Source organism: Parambassis ranga, chromosome 6 (genome assembly GCF_900634625.1).
Source record: "Parambassis ranga chromosome 6, fParRan2.1, whole genome shotgun sequence".
In the NCBI taxonomy this organism is placed as follows: domain Eukaryota; kingdom Metazoa; phylum Chordata; class Actinopteri; family Ambassidae; genus Parambassis; species Parambassis ranga.
In genome coordinates this window covers 4,865,539-4,887,757 of record NC_041027.1, presented here as the reverse complement: position 1 = coordinate 4,887,757, position 22,219 = coordinate 4,865,539, and the positions used below count along the sequence as shown (strand labels likewise).

At 40.6% G+C, this 22,219-nt stretch overlaps 3 protein-coding genes across 3 annotated transcripts in view; 1 reads left to right on the top strand and 2 right to left on the bottom strand.

Annotated features, from left to right (window-relative positions):
• Positions 1-456: 456 nt before the first annotated feature.
• Positions 457-3,413, bottom strand: LOC114437511 (dihydrofolate reductase). The gene is made up of 6 exons (XM_028408261.1): positions 3,254-3,413; positions 2,372-2,421; positions 2,056-2,161; positions 1,845-1,971; positions 1,440-1,555; positions 457-1,015 (listed from the first exon to the last, which is right to left on the bottom strand). The coding sequence occupies exons 1-6, from the start codon at positions 3,346-3,348 to the stop codon at positions 925-927; spliced, it is 585 nt and encodes a 194-aa protein (XP_028264062.1). The 5' UTR covers positions 3,349-3,413; the 3' UTR covers positions 457-924.
• Positions 3,414-4,129: 716 nt separating this feature from the next.
• Positions 4,130-11,244, bottom strand: cry1b (cryptochrome circadian regulator 1b). The gene is made up of 11 exons (XM_028407564.1): positions 10,425-11,244; positions 8,447-8,555; positions 8,091-8,233; positions 7,807-7,991; positions 7,628-7,716; positions 7,132-7,272; positions 6,725-7,036; positions 6,486-6,637; positions 5,834-6,036; positions 5,396-5,530; positions 4,130-5,111 (listed from the first exon to the last, which is right to left on the bottom strand). The coding sequence occupies exons 1-11, from the start codon at positions 10,580-10,582 to the stop codon at positions 5,029-5,031; spliced, it is 1,710 nt and encodes a 569-aa protein (XP_028263365.1). The 5' UTR covers positions 10,583-11,244; the 3' UTR covers positions 4,130-5,028.
• Positions 11,245-17,431: 6,187 nt separating this feature from the next.
• btbd11b (BTB (POZ) domain containing 11b) overlaps positions 17,432-22,219 on the top strand; it is a 58,143-nt gene continuing 53,355 nt past the window's right edge. Inside the window, exon 1 of the mRNA XM_028407563.1 lies at positions 17,432-18,480. Coding sequence (XP_028263364.1) covers positions 17,628-18,480 — 853 coding nt within the window. The 5' untranslated portion in view covers positions 17,432-17,627. The remainder of the gene's footprint in view (positions 18,481-22,219) is intronic.

The window sequence follows — 22,219 nt, the reverse complement described above, 5'->3', positions numbered from 1 at the left end:
CAAATGGCGGACTTCCTGTTGGGTTTGGAGGGGGGGTCCAAGAGACTTTTTTGTGCGTCTTGAGGTGATACATATGTGTGCCAATTTTCATAATCCTGTGTCAAACCGGCCAGAGGGGCTACGCGTTGGGGGCGCTATAGAGCCATTTTTATATGTGCATTTCAAAAGTCAGCAAATTTCAAAATTTTTCGGGCAAATGAATTTTTCTACCAAGTTTGGTGAGTTTTTGGGCATGTTAAGGCCTCCAAAAATGCGATCTCGGAGGGGGAAAAAAAAAAAAAAAAAAAATAATAATCCTAAGGGTTTCAATAGGGCTCTTGCACCATTCGGTGCTCGGGCCCTAATAATGAAGGTGGCAACAAAAACACAGATTTACCGCTTGAGTCACAGAGGTAAAGGAAGGTTTGAAAATCACATTAGTTTGATGTGGCTCCATCTAGTGGCTACAGAAATACATAATTTATACATACATAATTTTATTCAGTTTGAATCAAGAAAGTTCAGTAAAAAAAAAAACTAACACCAATAAATACAAGTCTTATTCTAACCACAACAAATTACAAGCTGTAACATTTCTCCATAAATAAGTCTGTTATAATAAGATAAAAGCATCGACACAGCAGCAGAACAGTTAGCTTCACCTTCTGAACAGGCTGCTGCGGGGCCAGAGCACAGAGAGTCACAGCTGACTGACTCACTGACAGGCTTTCTGTGCAGCTACAACATCACTGAGGAGGAAGATGAGATCGCTGTCAAGTAAGATTTTTTTTTCAGCACGAATATACTTACAGGCATAGTGACTATATTAGTAGGAGTCTTATAAAATCTAGGCACATAATGGCATCTAGTTTGAATAGTATTTCTATAGAATATCAAGTAGTTGATTCATTGTGTGTTGACATCAGATACGGTTTTCAAGGAAAGCTACACAGTATCAACAGCTTCTCTCTTGAACACTTGATATTTGTACTTGATGCCGTTCTCCTCTTGAATTTCATTGGGCACACCAGGAAATCTTAAAAAATAAAAACATTCATTAGAACAAACAATATACTAACAACAATAACAATTTTAAATGTAGAATTTACAAATCATAAAAAGACATAAGCTTTTATTGTGAAAGAAAATATAGACCCAGTAAACTACAGAATATTTGGGTTAACCTTTTATTTGTCAAAATAATATGTTTATAATATATTTACGGTAAGTGAAAAATCACAAAAGTAACAAAGCTTGGTAAAGTGAGCCAATTCTTTTAATCTGAACTGATGAACTGAAAATATTTGTCTTTGTGACCGAAAGCAAAAATCGCTTTCTCATGGAGCAGTGTGAAGGCTGGGTGTGTACTACAAATACATTTTCCATTAAATTTCTCCAAGTTCTGACTTGCAGCAGGAAGGTGAGGCTGCAGTTCAGCACTTTTGGAGTATTAAACGTACCTTTCTTGCTTTTTAAACAGCGTTCTGTTGAACTCGGGGAAGAAAACGTCACAGTCAAAGTCAGCCATGACATCTGTCAGGTAAAGCAAGTCGCACCACGGGTGCTTCAGTGCATCCTGGTTATATAAAGAAAAAAACAAGTCTGCTAGTGTGACATGCTTCGAAAGGTTTGATGTAAACAGTCTTTACACCAAAGAAATGTGCGTTCAGAGTTCAGTCTGATTAGGTTAAGGGTTGGTGAAGATAGTATAAGAACTAATGCTTATGATGAAGGAGCAAACCTGACCCTTGACCCTGAGGTGCGTGATAGTCATAAAGAGAGGCGGGCGGATCTTATGTAATCACATTCTGTATCTGTCGTGTTTTCCCACTATGACATGTCAAAGTGTCAACATGAGTGCTGACCTGGTAGACCTGCGTCCCACCAACGATCCAGATGGTTTCTATTAAGTCAGAGAGGGGGGGTTCTGCAGCCACACGTACCGCGCTGTCAAAGTCTTGACGCAAAAAGTGGGCGTGATCTGGAACTGTGCTAAGAAAAAAAACAAGAAAAGAAGTGTTTGCTTTGCTTTTGAATTCACTCATGTGAGTTCACGTTGTTCTACATTACACTCACCTCAGTGTTTTACTCAGCACCACGTGCAGAATGTTAGGCAGTGGGAACATTGATTCTGGGTGGGAGTACCAGCACAGTTTACCCCAAACCATCAAATTCATCTTTCCTGTAGACAGAACAAATGATCAGACATTAAATAACATCACTTTAATGCTATTAATGACAGGGCCGGGTATTTAAAATCTAAAATCATGAATCACCAAACCCCTTAAGTTGAATTATGGACATGTCCTTTTGGTTTAAATATAGAGAGACAAATGTGAAAACTGCATCTGACACCCAGCCCTGTATGAAGAACAGTGAGGTAAAGGAATACCTGGTCTTGACACACTTGTGACGGTGTTCAGAAAGTACTGGAATTCAGACCTGTTGAGTACATTTCCAAAGTTCAGTCAAAAAGAAAACAGTCCTCTGTGGATAAGCTCATTAGTTATACATTGAGTAAGACTGAATTTACAATATAAGAACATTACAATAACACATTGTCTATTAGTGTTTCTATGGCACTGGGCATTCAGCAGCACTTACTACTGCTGTGCAACAGCAGGTTCATTTTGCAACTGGCCGGCAGACAATAAGCACAATTTAAGAGTTTACGTGTTGTAGCAGCATGACAGGACAGTTTCAAACAGTGTATCTGGCACACTGCCTCTGTCTTAATGTCTCAGTTTACATTAGTCCCACACAGTGTCACAGTGTGCCCTGCTCTGCCCTGCTGTAGGTGTCAGAGATGCTGGCATCCAGGCTGACATGGTAGGCTATGCAATATAAGCTGCAACAGGACCTTATTGTATTGCCAATATATATATATATATATATATATACAAAACAAAACAAACAAATAAATTTGATAAATAAAGGATCTAATACCTGACTTTTAATATATAGTTTGTATATATATATATATATATATATATATATATATATATATATATATATATATATATATATATATATATATATATTTTGGTATAAAAACTCCAGAATAAAAAATAAATAAAACAAGATAAAATGTTGGCTGTTGAATCCATTGTGGCTTCTTTATAGATTACATAAATAATAACTTGTAAGGTTGGACTGCAGATATGCACATCCTCAGTGTATTAACTGAGATTATGTATAATCATAATTATGTGTAGGCTAAATTATTTTAGCTTATACATAATAATGCTCCCATCTTCAGAGCGTCGACTCTTACGGTAAACTCCAGGGCAGCTTCCCATCCTTCCCGATCCCCATGTCGTTACACACAGCCGCTATGAGTCGAACAGGTTTCTTCTCGCTCATTTCCATCTCCAACACAGCAGCAACGCAGCAGGAACGGAGTCAGGATCCGCTGAAAATCTGTGCGCCTTTTTTTATTGGAGCAATTTATGGAGGTTTGGACTCAGCGATGTCTCCGCCCACTCAGCGAAAGCTGCCATTGGGCCCGCATTTTTCTCTCTCTCTTTTTTTGTGCGTTTTCCGCTTTCGATCGAGGCTATCACGACAGCAACGTGACTTACTCACAAGGGCCCAGACAAAACTGGTTACACAACAAACAATCGCCTGAGACGGCCCACTATCACTTTTTGTCTAACGCACTCAACTAAAAAGGAACATCAGAAACTGTGTGAAACGTGCATTTTAATATATGAAGAAATGAGTGACATTTGGATGAAAGGTCAGAACACATTATCTCTGATTAAAACTGGCTGAAAGTTCACATATACAGCGCCAATAAAAAGAAGCACCACCCTCTGCATGTTCCATTGTTTGACAGATATTACAGGTAGCCTTAAAAATATACAAACTACCTAATATAATGCGACGCATGCCCCCCCTCCCCTCTGCATCATCTGCCACCCCGTACAGCCTGAGTTTACATGCAGTGACTTAAATTGAACCTTACCACAAATTTAAGAACAAAATTGGGCTGATTCTTTGTTAATATTTATTGTTAGATTTAAGTTTGTCTTTTCACTTATTTTGAGATAACAAAACTTCAACCAATAAGAGGGAAAAAGGAATATCTCAGCCATTTAAGTGAGATAACAAATAATTCCTTTTGTAAAAAAAAACAGTCAAAAGAAGATGTGATTACATTTCTGTCTTTTATTGCCATTTCAATACATTTAGAATCTGGTCATTCTTTATACAAAAATAATACAATTACATCACATGGGAGACAAAAGAACATACATTCACAGTAGAACCTTTGAGTTTTGGTAACATTATTTACAAAATATGACCAAATATACAAAAGTTTGAAATGAAAAACAATAAATATTTACAAAATGTGTGACGGCCTGTGTAAAACCTGCTTCATTGTATTTCTCCTAACTTTCTTTTCTACTGTACATGGACCTCTGTCTCACAAGACAGTTGTCACTTTATGTACATTCATGACTTGTTTATAATTTTCAGGATGTTATTTTTCACACTATTTGACCTTATATCAGGATTTTATTCATGTCATGTAATGTCAGGTGTGCAAATCTCCCAAAATAGTCTGATCATATTTTAGGATTAATTTCATGTTTTAATAATTTCACATGAAGGTGTGGAAGCGGAAGTAGTCAGGTTATTAGCAAAATGTTCCAATCACAGTCACACTGCTTAGAGCCAGCTCAGTGTTTAACAGACCACTGGATAAATGATGTTTTGCCTCTTGACTGCAGTCTAATGATGTCCTACAGTTATATAGCGTAGTGGAAGACAACAAGCAGTCTCACATCAACCTGATGTGAAGATCTTATGATCCATTTTTTGCCTATTAACCTGTTTGTGCTTGGTTTGTTTTCCTAAATGTTACTATTGTCTCTCAGTTCCTTTTTCCTGAGATATGTCTCATCTGATGACCCAGATATGTTACCAGCTGATATTACAGTCTACCTCCTGACACCATAAACTACTGGGAGATCTTCAAAAACAGGTCCAAACCCAGATGATATGGACCGACTGAGGGACCCGTTCTTTTTATCCTTCTGCACACTATTTGCTCTGCTTGAAGGATTTAGCGCCGCTTTCAGGTTGAGCCTCTTCACGGCGGCGCTTCTGCACAGGTTGTCCTCTCTCTGCATTGAAAGAGAACATACATCAAGAATGTATTTCAATACAACAGGATTTTAAGCAGTGCAACAGTAGACTAATTGTACTCTGTACAGCCCAATATTTACTTTCTAGTTGTCAACAACAATCAAACAGACAGGGGTATTCGAGGTCACGCTCACTTCACAAGCAACAAGCTCACGTGTTGTCACATGTTTAGCCTCTAATTAAATTGTTAACAAGAAAGCACCTATTCAGCTATGCACAATTTATACGCAGTTCTATAAATATGTAATATAAACCTACATACCTGTCCGAGAAGCTGCTTCCTGTGTGGAGGGGTCTGTTGAAGCTCCTGAACCATGACTAGCCCCTGTGTTGACTCCTCCCACATTGCTACCATTATTACCATTGTTCGGATTGGCAGGTACTGTTGCCAGCAGGCCTATATGAAAACCAAGCATTTTAACTTAAAACAGCTATTATTACAGTTGACATGAGTTAAAAAAAAACAATAAGCTACTGGACAAGTTATGTAGACGCATCTCAGGAACCTGACACACAAGATGGTTTGTTACTATGGACTTTAACAGCTGTGTGTTTGTGGGGATACTAACCCAAGCAAAATATATCATAGGTAAAGCAACAGTGACTGAGAAGAGTAGAATAAAAAGGAATACATGTAACTTAAAGTAGTGTGTTAATTGGTAGCATTAACATTTGATCAGTATTGAGATCATGCTCCTACCCAGTCCCCTGTAGCAGGAAAGCTGCTGGTAAATCTGCTTCATCCTCTCTATGTTGATGCGGCTGGCCTCAGCATGGTTCACCATGGGCTTGGGGTAGTGGACTCCAATGATACACTTGGCCACCTTCTGCACATCCTCTGGGGCGGTCCAAGGATCATAGATGTATTTGGCTGGAAAACCCCTCAATATGGGCAAATAGCGTCTGAGAGCAGAGAAAGGAAAGAGAAAGAGAAGGAAATCAACCTGGCATGAATAAAGCAGCAGCACGGAGACTACAGAGATAAGGGATGGAACTGACTTGACTGAGATGTTCTCATATTCCTCGTTAGCTGGTGTTAAACCACTATTAAAACCATGTAATCATACTGACACTGGAAATTAGGTTGGAAAATGTCCTCCACTGCTGCACCTGACTCTACCATCCCATTCCACACCCCCTTTGCCATGATACAGAGCACAATATCACACTAAATATTTTGTTAAAGGCCAAAACAATCTGATGTTTTGTAACCATGACAAACTGTATCCCTCATGTGAGGCTAAAGCACAAGTTAACCATGAGGTTTGTTTTCCCACAAATACCCTTACTGCCAGCTTATGAAAGCCTAGAGCTGTAATGTTCATGTGATGCTAAAGAAGGTGCTGACTGACCGAATGTAGTCGCCATTTGGGTCTGTGCGTCGACCAAATCCCACAGGGCAGTAGCAGTGGAAAAACTGTTGGAAAAAAGAACTGCAAGAAAGCCACATCCAGCTGCCAGCATTTACACTCCAGTCTGCATCCAACAGCAACTCCTCAAAGACCTTCAAACAAACACAGAGGGTTCTTTTAGTGCACTTTTAAACAATGGAGTACTCATAAGTGATTGATTCAATTTTGTTTGTTTCTACCTTCATGCCTTCTTCCCAGCTGATCCAGAGGTCTCCCCTGGTGAGGAAGCAAGCCACAGCATGCCTGGCTAAATGATGGATCCACCCTTCCTGCCTCAGCTGGGTCATGATGGCATCTATCCAGGGAAACCCTGTTCTTCCCTCAGCCCACTTGGCCAGTGCCTCTGGGTTCCGGTTCCAGGGTATCTGGACACACACAGGGTTTCCTTCCATCTTGTCAAAGCAGGAATTGTTGGTGGCAGTAGTATAGAAGAACTCTCTCCATAACAACTGGCCATACAGGGACTGGGGCGGTGTGCTGTTCTTCTTGACCTGATGGACACAAAGGTGACAGAGCCATTTATATGCAAGACAGGTTGGGCCAGGACAATAGTCCCTAAACAAAAGTCAAATGGGGCTGTGTATACCTTTCTATACAGGTCAGTAAGTTTGAAGTAGAAGAGCCGACAGGAGAGACATCCAAAGCGCAGGTAGGGACTGAGACCCGTGGGACTGGCTAGCAGGGAGTTAGCATTCATCCGTGGACGCTCAAAGTTTGCAACCCATGCCTGTTAAAAGATGGTTTGTTAGATTTAAGCAATATAACACCACTTTGACAAATGACAGATGATACTTTCAAGTCTTGTGCATCAAAAATTGCAGCCCTGCTTTGCTGAAAAAATCCCAACAAAGCAGCGGAATGTAATTCTATTATAATCCAAGAAAAAGTTTGGCCATTGCCATTGTATAATCCATTTGTTAAGAGCAAATACTGACCACCCCACAAGACAGAGCATGTTTTATTGACAGCTGTTCATAGTTTATGAATGTAAGAGTCAGCACCTTCAGCTAGACACCAAGTCAACGCAATAGACAAAGAGTCAGACAATGGGAATTTGTGGGAATTGGGTTTAAAGTGTTTACCTTCCTCTCCAGATGCCGTTCTAACCTCATGAGTGCTTCTGTTTCTCCCCCTGGCCATACTGCAGAGGTTAGGCCCTCTGTCTCAAAACCTGAAAAAAATACCAGATTACAGGTAAAAACCAGCACCACCTCCTTAATGTGTACATGTACACAAACCTAAAAATAAAGGCAACACTTACCAAGCTCTTCCAGGGATGGAACACCATACTTGTCGTCATGGTCATCATTGATAGGTGTGGCGCATTTTTTAAGGACCTCAGATGTGATTGTCTCTGCAGGCAGCTCCACAGCGTCCATTCGGTTGATAAGAGCCTGGAAGCGCTTGTACGTAAGTGGAGACTGGCCACCATTGAGCTCTATAATCCTTTAGGTAAATCACAATGTAGTATATGTAGGTTAAATACTGTTTGTTTCAATTGGTTTATACTATACAATATTTAGCTTGTACTTTAATGTGACTCACTTGTCCAGGTCATAGAGCGTGTGTGAAATCCGCCCCATGACTTCTACACCAGCTTCACTGGCTAGTTTATGGATGGCAGCATCACGTTCCTTTCCGAATGGCTCCGAGTCGTATTCATAGGATAAACGAGTGATCTTCCATTCCTACATAACAAAAACACACACACAGGCAGTAATTCATGTACCTTAAAACTGGTTAATTGACCTATAAAACTGGCCTCAGGTTAACATTGACTTAATATGTCATTTCAGTGGGGTCAAACAACTTGGGTGATGTGTTTCAGCTTTTTTACTGATGGTTTATGTCAAAGCAGTGTTCAATGCTGCATCTTCTGCTCTATTCCATGTATATCATACCTTAAAAAGACGAGGGAAGACATCTGTAGGCTGGCCTCTGATGACGAACAACCTGGAGTTGAGTTTGCGCAGGCTAGCATCTAAGTCCTCTAAACAATGCAGTAAAAACCTGGACAGACATAAGGGTCAAATAATTGATTAGAAATGTGAGATAATCTTTCCCCAGTTTTCTCAAATACACAAAGGGCTTAACTAATCCAATGCATAACTAGTGTAGTAATGTTTTTCTGCAGTTAGACTTACTGCAATACATAATAAATGGGCGAATAACAATGTACAAAAAACAATGAATTGACGTACATCTCTAAAAGGACAAGTGGGCATTAAGCATATCTTCACAATCAAGTACATACACTACAGAGTACAATTCGCTCTGACGATGAACACTAAGCATGACCCTGGAGATAGAAGTGTTTCAGTGTGAACAGGCAGCCCTCTTCTGGTGAAGTGCCTATTTAACACACAACTTCTACCCACAGCAGTTGTTATTACACTCAGTGAAATACTGCAGAAAATAGACAGTAAAGTTCCTATTTAGGGCCAGAACCAATGTAGTGAAGTGGGTGCTCTTGTACACAAAGTGCTTGTGTATAACAACCCTTTTCTCTGTGGTACGACCAGCCCAATGACACCAAATCTGAACTTGCTATAACCACTTTCTCTACATTATTTTTCTACCAGCTAAGTATAACAACAAATTCACATAAAAAGAATATTTTATAAAATCTGCTTTTTGGTTCTGTTTGTCGTTATGAGGCATATGGTGGGTAGATTAATACTATTTTAATGCCAAAGTATTTAATAACCATTTTTAAACCATCATTTCTTTACCTACAGGGTAACCTGTATGTAACACCTTACAGGGTGTCATATGTAAAAAAGAAAAAAAAAAAAAAGAAAAAGAAATGTGCATAGTAAAAGGCACTGAAGCTATCTAAAGGGGATTTGGTGGTGGGTTCTGTGTGTGTGTATAATGTAGGTCAAAGCTGTGAGTGGGGCTTGATGTAATGTCCAGAACAACACACTGACCCAGTTTGGAAGCCATCCATTCAAGTTTAAGCAGCGGAGCTTATGAGCGGGAAAAATAACTTGCATCGTCACGGTGGTTAGGCACCATGTTTACAACCTGGAGCCTTTTTGTGTATTCTCAGAGCCTGAATGGTCTCTAGCTGCCTTCACTTTAATTTAAAAAATCAATTAATTTCACTTTTTTATTAAGTTTATGTGTGCAAATAAAATGTCCCAGTCTTTATTTAATATGGAAATACAAGTTTGGGCAAATTCAGTTGATTAAACTGAATTTGCCCAAACTTGTACAGTAGTGGTAATACAGGCTAAAAATATTATTACCTGACATACTGTGCACCTGCAATGTAACTTTAAGTAAGATATATAAATGCACAGACTTATGTCTAAGCAGATATTATGTGTTGCTTCAAGACTCACAAGGACTAATTATAACTGTCTGTGAAAAGGTCTGCCAATAAATAAATAAATCTCTGCCAAGTTCTGCATCCAATCCTGCAACCCATAGCATATTCCACATCAGAGCCCATTTATAAACTAGGTTATCTAACACAGACTGTCAAAAAGTAATGTCCAAAGTCTTTGATGACTGTAATTTAGGGCGTAATAAAAACAGCAATCAAGATTTGATTTCTACAGTAAGTGCATTTACATCACATGTGACCTGAATAATGCACAGCTTTTCTTTACAAATGAAGATATAATGAAATGATTTTTAATACAACCTTAGATTGTGCTCTTCCAGTTACCTACCTATTTGTTTAATGAACAAACAATGATCAAAAACATAGCAGCACTGACAGTCAGGTGTGATGCAAGCAGGAACAGTCTAATTAAGAGTTCACTGGATTCTTGTTTAAAGTCTAAAAATGAAGCATCATCTGTTAAACCCTGCACCCACTTTTCAGTCCCTACTTTTGTAGACTTGCCAGCATCCTGTCCCGGCCCTTACCTCCACCTGTTGATGCCCACACTGGAGGATCCAGCGAACCAGGGGTCCAGGATGTAGATGCACCGCAGCGTTTCCGCTCCCTGGATAGACTCCCTCAGAGACGGGTTATCGTGCAGCCGCAGTCCTTTCCTGAACCAGTGGACGCTGTTCACCACCATGACGTCTGTCTTCTTTATTTATTTATTTATGTACGAGGGTGCTTAAAATGGGGGAGAAGAGATGGTGGGGGGGACCCCCAAAAAACAAAAACAAAAACAACAGAAAGATGTCCTCCTACGCGGTTCTGTGACAAAATAAGTCACACACACGAGAGGGAAATTTTAATCCAAGACTTCTTTGAGGTTCCCTTGCAGGTTTGTTTGACCTTAACCTTGATCCATGAATTTATTCACAGAATTGAGTCTCCTGACCAGCAGTGGCTGCATGTGTGGACAGCAGGTATTCACCGCAGACGCAGAAAAAAAACTCTTCACCCGATTAGTAGCGACAATGAAGTGAAAACATTTAGCTTTAACCAAGACAAAACATCCGAAGGAAGCTGTTGTGATCCAAGAGCGACAATGTTACGATGTTTTATTTTCGTCAGCTAACACGCGAGGCTTTGTGTGGAGTCTGTAAAGGTACTACCACACAAAAACTACACACTGAAAGATACTCACGGCTTGTTTCCTCGTGTAAGATCAGTCTGCACAAAGTAAACAAAGACTCGAACGCACTAACACGGTAAATAATGTGTATAAACTGTAACGCCTGGTAAACTCTGCCATGCAAGACGTCCTTACTGTATCAACATTTCCACCCACTGGACTACGCAGAAGGAATGGAGCGCGCTGATTGGTCAGAATCGGAGTTTATGTAACCTTTTCTTTGTCACGTTTCCATAATGTGCTTTTTGTAAGCTTCGCTTACACGTCGTCTACGGTTGTTTTTATTGGTCCAAACATCGATTTTTGGTCTTAGTCTCGCAATAACCTGAGTCAAATTTCACTTTTAGACTCAAGCACCCAGAAACAACCCATAGCAGTAGCGTTTAAAGGCAGCTAATCAGAGCCTCGGGTTTTAGTTATGTAGTACAACCAGAGGTACCCGGATGAGCACATGACGCGCGGCGAGGCCTGCGTCGAGTACGGTGTGTTCGTTTTAGCACACAGACCGCTCCGCTTCCAACTGCAGATGGGCGCTTAATGTGGTCACAGGCAACCCCGCCCGCTCTCAGCAGCTTTCCCTAACGAGTGTGTAAATTACATGCGCGCGCGAGTGCTTATATGACAGCTAATTACAATACATCCACTAGTAGTTGTGACGTAGAAGTGAATTTAATTTAAAAGGGGCAGCTTCTCTGAAGATATTGGACTGAGAGGTAAATGACCAACATAGGCAAAAGTTTCCTACTTTATGTCACACATGTATGTCACATTTGTTATAGAGTGTCACAATCGAAATAGAAATAGAATAGGTTGCTATTTAAATCTGACTAAGGTCTGAACCAATGCGGCTAGCGACGTCATACTTCCGGGTTCAGGGCTGCGTACTAAAGCCGTTTGTAAACACTCAACAGACTGAATATGAATGAGAGTGACGGATGTCAATTAAATGATTTAAAAATCCCCTTTTACTACATTTTCTCTTGTTTGTCGTATTTCTAGAAAGTATAATACAAACAATTATATTTGGGCCTGCTTAGTGCTGGGTGTGCTGCAGAACATGATTGGATGGGGCCTTAGCACTCCTAGCTGGGGCATCCCCCTCCGGCAGGGTTTCACCCTAATAAAAAGTGCTGAACCCCAGATGGTTTGGTGGTGAAGGTCTGTCAGTCAGTTGTCCTGGCCTGTAGCCTGTAGGCTCTACCTGGAATCGAAGAACCTTAATAATCTGCTCCCTGAGATGACCAAAGTGGTGGATACAGTGATCCAAGGGGCTGGGGCACAAGCCAAGGCTCTTGGTAATTCCTTGGCTCAACCATGGCTAGACGCCACATTTGGCTGAGTCAGTCAGGGTTATCTGATGGTGAGCGGGCTGTGGTCATGGCAGCCAGTATTTCGCCTGGCCAGGTTTTTGGCCCAGTTGCGGAGGAGGCACTGGATGAAGCTCAGAAAGTGAGACTGCATACTCACTCTATGCGTCACCAGGGGCCATCTGGGGCCATTACTCAAGCAGCCCTGGAGCCTGTAGGGACAGGCTGGTTAAATATTGATAAATATTAAAGGATAGATGGATACTTTAGTAATAAGAAAGACTGCTCCACACTATGCGCTGTATGTTATGGTGAATGTGAGGTTGTATTATACATTTCTAATATAGCCTAGAAACAGTGCTTTGTGCAAAAGGGAGAATAAATCATTTTAAATCCACAGACCCTGGTGGCTATTTGACTATAGTTATGATTGTTATAACTTCAAGGAATTTGTTTAAGTTAAACTAATGACTGTTCTGTTGTTCTACACCACTCCCTTCATCTACATAAGTAAAGAGACAGAGAATCCATCTGTGTCCTCTTTATTCATGGTGGGAATTGTGGCATTAAGTTGTGTTCTGGCTGAACAAGTGACAAATCCCCAAGTGACTGCTTTCTTTATTAATTATAAGTAAAGAGACTAAGCACCATTACTCGTTTAACTCCATACTTGTACTTTTATTTTTAACACTTGAGTACATTTTAAAGACAACAGATTACTTTTAATACTTAAGTACAAAAATATTGACTACTTTAATACTTCTACTTAAGGTATGATGCTTAAAAGGCTTCTTCTTATACTCAAGTCATTTTTGGTATATTATCTTTACTCTTATACAAGTGTGGTACTTTTACATCTCTAGTCTGGTCACATGCAGGGGTGACCACAGGCACACCCCCTGTGAGTGTGGTGGCCTGGGAGTTAAATCCCATCAATTGTCTGGATAATCCTTGTCATCTGGTGCCTGCTTTTTCCAGCACCCATCTCAGAGTTTGTAGATGGAGGGAGTTTAGTGAGTGGTGGACCCTTTATACTGTGATATGATGGTGATACTGTCCTTTTTCAGCATCTGTTAGGCCAGGGATGGTCAGAGTACACTATTAAGGGGTATCTTGCTGCTATTTCCTCTGCCCATGGCAGGTGCGACGGATTTTGCTTCCTTCCTGGGATCTTCGGACCGTCCCCGGGACTCTGCTTGCCTCCATTTGAGCCCTTGCCTGGTCTGGACATTTGTCGTATTAGCCTGAAGATGGTTGTTCTGATTGCCATCACTTTAGCTAAGCGAGAGTGGCATATGTGAACTGCACTCAGTCCCATCGCTACACAGACAACCCATTTTTGTCTTACGGCTTGGCTGCACTGGGCAGGCCTGTTACGAAACAATGACTCGCCCATTGGATCGTTGACCTCATTATACTGGCCTATGCACATGATGGGCAGCCTCCCCCATCAAGAGTAGTCGCCTACTCCACACGGGGGATGGCTGTGTCATGGGCACTATGTAGAGGTGCATCACTGGTGGATGTGTGTGGTATTATATTCTAAATCTGCCTGCGTCTACCATCCCCTCTGCTGTGCTCAGGGCTGTGATGGATGGGTAACTTTTTAGTTTTCGATTTTGATGGAGTTCTTCATGTTCTGGGATGTCTTGTATTTAGGTAGTTTTCGTAGAATCACTTTATGTTTGGCAAATTCTAATAAAATCTATTTTCGCCTGAAATTGTTGTTGTGGTCTGTCCTGTCTTTGACAGCTGCCTTCCTGTTGGGTGGCACTCGTGACTGATCTGTCACGTGGGTACAGGTTCACTGTCGTGAACCGTCTATGTCTCTATTGGCTGGGTTTTTTGCTCAGTGGATAGAAAGAGGACGAGTGTGTGTATACTGTGCATTAATTTGGCATAATGCTCTTGACTTGAGGGTTGTAGTCACATGGTCAAAGGTTCACTTTATTTTGGACCATGTTTAGTTGAAGTCATGAGGTATGTTTCTGCAGTTTTCTCACCCAAACAGCCTATGTTTTGTTTTAGTTGGTTAGTATTCCCAGACTGCACATTCCTTAGTTCCAGAGTAAATTATAGAGGGTGTACCTAAAAGGCCACCACATTGTGGTCAGGGCATATCACACACAGTCAAAGTGGTCTGATCATCCCATCTTACTGTAGGAGATAAGCAGAATAATATAAACAACACTGGATGAGTTTTTTTGTGTTGTTTTTCTTCTTTTATAATAAAAAATGATTGCCCTGCTGCCCTACTCACTTCTTGACTTTTTCATTCTCCTAAAGGATTACAGAAGTTTTTGTGTCAATGACAGCAACAGTTTCATTGACAAGCTACTGAAATAGGCCTAGTTGATTTTAATTATGCTGCATCACTGTCAAAGCTTATTAGCTGCTCTTCTGAACTACAGAAAATGTAAAAGGCTTTGAAGGTGGACACAAGAGGGCAGGCTTATCCAGGAACTAATTTTGAGGTCTCAAACTTAATTGCATATGTTTGCATTTTACCTTACAGGTCCTATATATACACTTTAATATTTTGTTTAATATTTGTTTAGTGAGAGCAATTGACTTAGATTATTGCCACAAAGAGAAGACTGAATTTACACTTACACATGTTCAGTCACTATTCTAGAATGATGACATAGTGTGCTGCTGGGTTTTTGATGATAATCTTTAATTGTTTTTTTAGCTATAGATGAACGGCTTTTGCCACAAAATCCCTCTGTTTTTAATTACCTTGTCTTAAGTTGTTCTCCCTCCGGTATGCTGCCCCTTTTAAATTCAATGTGATTAAAGTGGTCCCTTGGCTTTGCACCTAATGTAGACATTAAACTATTACATCAAAAATTCTGACACAAAATTGGCCTTCAGCATTGGTATTAAAACCTTATTCAGACGATTTAATTTAAACAGCAGCCTGAAATACTTTTTGGTGCTGCTACAAAGTAGTTTTCTTGAGCAGCAATCGAGCAATTTGTGAAGGTACAGGTATTCAGTCAATCTGTTTTTCTCCCTGAGTGTGTGTGTAAATTCTATTAAAAATGTGTCATAGAAATGTAGATGATGGAAAACATGCAGCCAAATCACCATAAAGGGGGATAGAGCCTTGCGAGGTGTATAATTGTGCAGGACCTCTGATGTATACTAAATGTTGCACTTTATTTCTGTAATGACAGCACATTCAGCAATGGATGCAGATTGATTTGGATTTCTTATCAGTATTTTTCTGTACTGTTCAGACCATTAGGACAGTGTTGCAAAGAGAACATGCTAATACATTTAGTCTCTGTGTAGGAATATGCTTTTTGCCACATATTTGCTGCGTCTTTTTTTTGTCCTTTTCTTGTATGACCTTTAGAATCTGCACACCCAGCCACCCACTCTCAGCAGTGAAGTCTGAGCCACATTAAATTACATAAAACCCAATGGTGTGATATTAAATCTGCAGCAAAAATTTAACCATACAGTTATGATTGTCTTCAGTAGTTAACTGAATATTTTATTCAATTTATTAAAATTGCAGAATATGATCATTGCCATAATGTTGTTGTATCGACTAGGTCTTTTTCACAGAACACATTTTGACCTACAGTATGTGTACTTGTCTGTGTATCATGGCAGTTAGCACACAGCAAGCACAATCGCATGATAAAACAGGACAAGAAATTGTGATGTGTCACAAAAGAGCTGAAAGCAAACAATATTTTCACAGCATGTTACTTTAGTTTGACTGAAAGTTGACATTGATATGTGAAGGCAAAGCAGCAAAACACAGAGGCTAGTAATTGTGCTTTACATGGGAAAGAAAAGCATTCAAACACAAAAACAACAACAGCAGTAATTAAAACGACTTCCATTTGGATGTTTCTGAGTTCAGATATATGAAGTGAAAATATAATTCAAAACAAATAGTGTTGCCATAAAATGCAACAGTGAGCACAAATATGCTTTTTTCTTTATATCTGTTCTGTGTATTTTCAATTTCAAGTTTTGGTTATAATTGCAGAAAAGAGATTGCATTTTATTAAACTAACTACAGAGCAATCAGCAATTAATAATGATTGGGTACTGAGTCTGTCTTTGGAAAAGAAACTAAGGTTTGATTACACAACACTAGGGTTCACTGTTGCTCCAAATAAGCACCAACCTGCTGTCGGATGCAGCAGCAGTCACTGTGAGACAACTCACCCACATTCAGTGAACAGTCAGCAGCAATTTCTTTTATCTTTTTTATCTATTTTACATTATGTTTAGATTATTAAAACTCCTCAGATTCTATACTACACATCTCCACTTCTATACTACCCTTGAACATTTCATTTGGGCAGATATTTGTGCTGTATTACAGACTTATTTTCAACATTTTACTTGAACCACACATCTCACTGCTGTCACTTGAGAATATAGAATGTATAGCGTGTGGCTTTCAGTTTAGTTAGTATTACGATGAACATGCAGATTCTGCAGATCCTCAGCTGTGAAAAAACATACCAAAAAAAAGAAAAAGATAAAACACAGGTCAGACCTTGTGAGTGATCCCTGTGAATGACCTTGAAAGTAATTCAGATCTTTTCAATGAGTTCTCCTCCGGAGGAACAGAGAAGGATACATTATGCATGCAATCTATTATTAATGGTCTTGAGTCATGTTACGATCAGACATGGGACCTCAGAAAATATCTGAAAAAGCCTGATCCTCAGGCAGATTTGTCCTCTAAATGTGGTTACATAAAAATAATGTTGCTGTATGTGATTTACTATTGACTGTAATTTCTGTCTATTTATTCTTACATGGATCAGGATCACAGGATTCATGCAGTTACATCATTTCTAGAAAATATACAGTGGACTGCAGAATAAACAAATATGGCTCTCACTGTTCACCTTAATCTTTATTATGGGCAACATCAATGATTTTTTTTATTGATCATTTAAAGTGATCCAATTGAAACTCTTTGCTCCTTCTTCCTGACAGTCCATTGGCTGACAGCTGTTTTCTGCTCTCCCCGGCCCCGCCTCCATCTGTCAGGCACTGCGCTTGTACGGCACTGTGTGACTGTTGATGCACTGTAGTAGGATAATAGTCTTTAACTTTATTCTACAACCTTGCATGGACTTTTCCTGAAAAGGAATAACAACAGATTAGTTACTTGAGCTCGTGCATGATGCGTGCATTTCCGAATTGAACCACCTTCAATATTTTCCATCACTTTTCCCAATCCCTCTTTTACAGTATGAAGTGCAGTTATGGCAAGGAGTAGCAAGTCAGCAGCGAGGACCCTGGAGGATTTGACGCTTGATTCAGGTTATGGTGGAGCCGCCGACTCCTTCAGATCATCCAGTGCGTCGCTGTGCTGCTCAGAGGCACATGGGGGGAATTACTGGCATTTAACCGACTCGATGCACAGTCGACACAACAGTCTGGACACTGTTAACACGGTCCTGGTCGAAGACGCCGAGATCCTGGAGTGCACCGGGCAGTGCGCTAAACTACCCGAGCTTGAGGATGTGCCGTGGAGCCTCGGGGAAGTGGCGAGCGCACTGAGCAAAGACGAAGAGATGAGCCTGCCGACCCCACCGCAGGACGTCCTGCTCAGGCTCTCGGTGCTGATCAGCCGGGCCCTGGTCAGGGTCGCCAAGGAGGCGCAGCGCCTGAGTTTGCGCTACGCCAAATGCACCAAATACGAGATCCAAAGTGCCATAAAGATCGTCCTGTCGTGGACTGTTTCGATGAACTGCATCAGCGCGGCCCTCAGTGCCTTGTCCATGTACAACATGTGCACTGAGGAGGACAAGTTCAGCCGCGGCAAGTCGGTGCGCTGCGGACTCATCTTCAACGTGGGGAAGTTCTTCAGGTGGATGGTCGACAGCAGGGTTGCGGTCAGGATCCACGAGCATGCGGCAATCTACCTGGCTGCGAGCATGGAGAGCCTCTTCCGCGATGTATACGCGCGGGTGCTGCGCAGCGCGCTGCTGGAGCGAGACAACGGGATCCCCAAGTTTACTGTGGAGACCCTGGAGCAGGCCATCAACGGTGATGCAGAGATATGGGGGTCTCTGCAGCCCTGGCAGCACCTGATCTGCGGGAAGAATGCAAGTGGTGAGTTGTGAATGCTGCAAGTCAATGCAACGGGGTCTTTCTTATTACATCGTTACATGCACAAATTCAACTCCGTATGCGTAAAATGTGTTTTTTTTCACAAAACAACACAAATACTAAATTTACAAGTCTCACCTGGCTGCACTACAAACATACCACACTGTAGGAGTATATAGTGAAATCTTGGATTCACCCAGGTTCACTTGCTGTCAGATTTCTGTCACTCTCTGTCAGTGAGACACTTTGAACTTTAACTGAGAGACATCATTGTTGCAGCTTACAGGAGCTGCAGACAGGTGACAACTGACTGAGTAGCTCACGAATAAGGGACCAATACTCTGACTCACCTCTGCTGTCGTCTGTGCAGTGTGATATTGTAAATACCATTCTAGTATTTTTTTAATGCACAAAATTAGGAGGACTGGCCTCAAGTCCCTAACGGTTAGATCTTCACTCAAAGCATTCAGTGAAAGGGGCTCTCCTTCCCACAGTGTTGCCCTGCAGAGTTGAGTTTTATTCTTTTCATGATAAGAGGAAGGTCTTTCATTCCTGAGTACATTTGCTGAATCTGTTACAGTACCTCCCTGACTGCTGACACATTGGCTTTCCGAGTGTTACTTTTCAAAGTGTGTCTTGAGTCTAAAAAATGTATTCAGACTTCACGGCCACTCAACCATCAATACATCAGAAACCACTCCAACACATGCTTGCCCCTGTTTTTGATGGATGTTGTAAAAATGCTGGTGTGGCTTCTCTTGCAACAGGTTTACGTAATAAAAGGCCTTCAGGGACGTATGTGCTATCATGCATTATGCAGAGTGATGTGAATAAAGCTGAGTTATAGAGTGAGGGAGAGAAAGAGAGACAGACAGACTGGGAAAGTAAGACTGTATTGACGAATCACCAGCAGAAGGCTGTCATCATTAGAGGGGCACTATTTCACTGTACCTCTTTTTTTTAAAAGGCTCATTGGTTTAAAGCACACACACACACACACTCACACACACACACACTCACACACACACACACACACACACACACACACACACACACACACTCACACACACACACACACACACACACACACACACACACACACACACACAGTAAACAATAGTTTGTTGGTACAAAGTGACTGCATCAAGACATCACAGATTTAGTGTGTGAGTACTTACTGTATAGTACTGAATATCAATATTTGGTCACATTACTCTAAGGCCACTTGGCATGCAGTGAAGCTCCAGCTGTGGAGGAGGTGTGCTGGGTGTTCACTGGTGCATTAGACCAGTGAATAGGATGAGATGCAAGTAAAATGCCAGCTGCATATGGAATATCGACATGATACTCCAGGCAAGAAAAGTCCACTCTGTGTGCCTCATCAGTAGTAAGGATTATTATTATTAATAATAATAATGCAAGCTCAAGTGGCTTTTAATGTGGGGCTACTTTTTTGAATGATTGCTATTGTTTTTATTGTCCCCTCACAGCAAAAAGGTTCCTGGTTCGATTCTGACTGGGGCCTTTATGTGTGAAGTTTTTGCACATTCTTTCTGTGCCTGTGTGGGTTTTCTTGGGTGCTTTGGCTTCCTCCCACAGTCTAAAGACATGCTTGTTAGGTCTTTTTGTCACTCTAAATTGTGGTGTGAATGTTTGTTTGTCTGTGTATGTTGCCCTGTGATGAATTGGTGACCTGTCCTCTCACCCGTAGTTAGCTGGGATAGGCTGCAGCCAACCATGACCAAGCGGGTTCAGATGATGAATGGATATATTATTTATTTGTTTAGCTAAACAACAAAAACACAATTGATCACCTCTAGAACAGTAAAAAAATACTGCACAGAAACATTGCATTCAACATTAATCTCATTGACAGATTTATATCACAGGTAGCGGTCAGTAGAGATGCAGTGGAGTAAAATAATTTTCCAGGTGCAAAGGGTCAGAATGTCATATAATTTCATGTAGTTCTAGTTTGTAATAGGTTTTTTTGGAAGACCGAGAAGGAGGGACACTGGGTCAGGATTAAGTTTAACTGTCAGAATGCACATCATTTCATAAAGACAGAAGACAGATTTACAATATTTCTGGAATTTGAGGCAAGACCAGAGACAATGTGTGCGACTACCCTCATACATTCTACATTTAAGACACAGTGGGGCTATAGGTGGGCCCTGTGTAGTATTTTAAGTTGTAAATCCCAAGACGTTACAAACTGTTATTTTTTGGGCAATGTTCCAGATCCTACCACACATGTCTTCTGTGATCTCTACACCCAATAACCTCCCCCAGGTCTGTGCCAATGTATTCAAAATAGTCTCGCCTTGCCTTTTCAATGTTTTATGCTAAATGGCACTTTCCCTGCAGTACAAAAGAGCAGAAACAGCAGTGTCAGCCAGTAAAAATGTTTTTTTTTAATAAAATCTCTTATCTTATAAAAGTGGAAAAGATTATTCCTACCTATTTGAAAATTTCACATAATCTTGTGAAATGACATTAGAACTCCTTTCTCAAAAGGGCAGCCAAAGGTTGAAATACCCTTAGACAGCCAATATCCAATCTTTAAAACCTGAATCCAGTACACCTGGAGTACCTCTTTTTAGTGCTCTTTTTTTACACCAGATAAAAATAACTGAACCAGCCCTTTATTTTTCTGTAACAACCTGCAAGTAATTAGGAGGGGAATCATCCTCATTGGATTTTATAGCCAAAAAAAAATAAAAATACCGAACTGGTTGATAATTGTGAGCACATGCTGTATTGTGTTGGGTTGGATACAAACAGCAACACGTCATCAGCATAAAGCGAGATTTTATGAGGCAAACGGATTACCTCAGCCAGTGGCTCGATCATCAACGTAAATAACAATGGCAAGAAGGGGCAACCCTTTCCCGAACTTAAAAATTGTCCATTTGTAAGGACAGCCACCAGTGAGGAATTATAGAGAACTTTAACCCAGTTAATAATATAGTGACCTAGACCAGACTGCTCCATGTTGTAAAACAGAAAACTCAACTCGACTCAATGCCTTCTCTGCATCTATAGAAACTACGAGACCATCTATTGCACCCTGCTGACACAACTGAACCACATTTAAAATTCGTCTGATGTTATTACAACAATTGTGACCTTTGATGAAGCCTGTTTGGTCGGCATTTAGTTTGTAGGGGCAAGATACTTTCCAGCCTAATAGTGAGGATTTTAAGGTCAACTTTAATTAAAGAAATAGGCCTGTAGGAGCCACATTTATCTGGAAATTATCCTTTTTTAAGAATTTAGGAGATATTAGCTTCCCTGAGAGGTAGTATCACCTAATAAACTCAGGGCTGGAATAACAGGAGCTATCTGTAAGAATAATGGGGCTCAATCTCCAGTATTGTGCTTGTTCTCTGGTATTTTTAGAAGTAATGTTGAGGTAAACAGCTGCATGATCAGAAATAACAATACTTCCAATTGTGCAAGAGGTGTGGGGATTACTTTTGAATGACTTTACTGCCTCTCTGTCACAAAATGTGTAAATGAAATACTCAACATGCAGACAGGAGTATGTGAGCGTCTGCTCAATATGATGCTCAGATAAGTCTCTTAACAGACCTATTTGTTGACACTTTCATGGCCCACTAGCTACAGAGACAACAGCTGTACTGGAAAATATTAAATTGACTAAATGTTCAAGGACAAATGAAGAAAATGTGTGTTAGTGTGGAATAATGTGGTCCTGTCTTCTTTGGATGTATGAAAC

What these genes read in the sequence shown, in the direction of transcription:
- LOC114437511 (XM_028408261.1), bottom strand. Translation starts at nt 3,348, where the DNA reads ATGGAAATGAGCGAGAAGAAACCTGTTCGACTCATAGCGGCTGTGTGT. An exon ending in GTGGGACGCAGGTCTACCAG is followed by an intron (nt 1,556 to 1,844) that starts GTCAGCACTCAT and finishes TTATATAACCAG; the next exon opens with GATGCACTGAAGCACCCGTG. An exon ending in CTGTTTAAAAAGCAAGAAAG is followed by an intron (nt 1,016 to 1,439) that starts GTACGTTTAATA and finishes TTATTTTTTAAG; the next exon opens with ATTTCCTGGTGTGCCCAATG.
- cry1b (XM_028407564.1), bottom strand. Translation starts at nt 10,582, where the DNA reads ATGGTGGTGAACAGCGTCCACTGGTTCAGGAAAGGACTGCGGCTGCAC. An exon ending in TCCATCCCTGGAAGAGCTTG is followed by an intron (nt 7,717 to 7,806) that starts GTAAGTGTTGCC and finishes TATTTTTTTCAG; the next exon opens with GTTTTGAGACAGAGGGCCTA. An exon ending in GGAAGCAGCTTCTCGGACAG is followed by an intron (nt 5,112 to 5,395) that starts GTATGTAGGTTT and finishes CTTTCAATGCAG; the next exon opens with AGAGAGGACAACCTGTGCAG.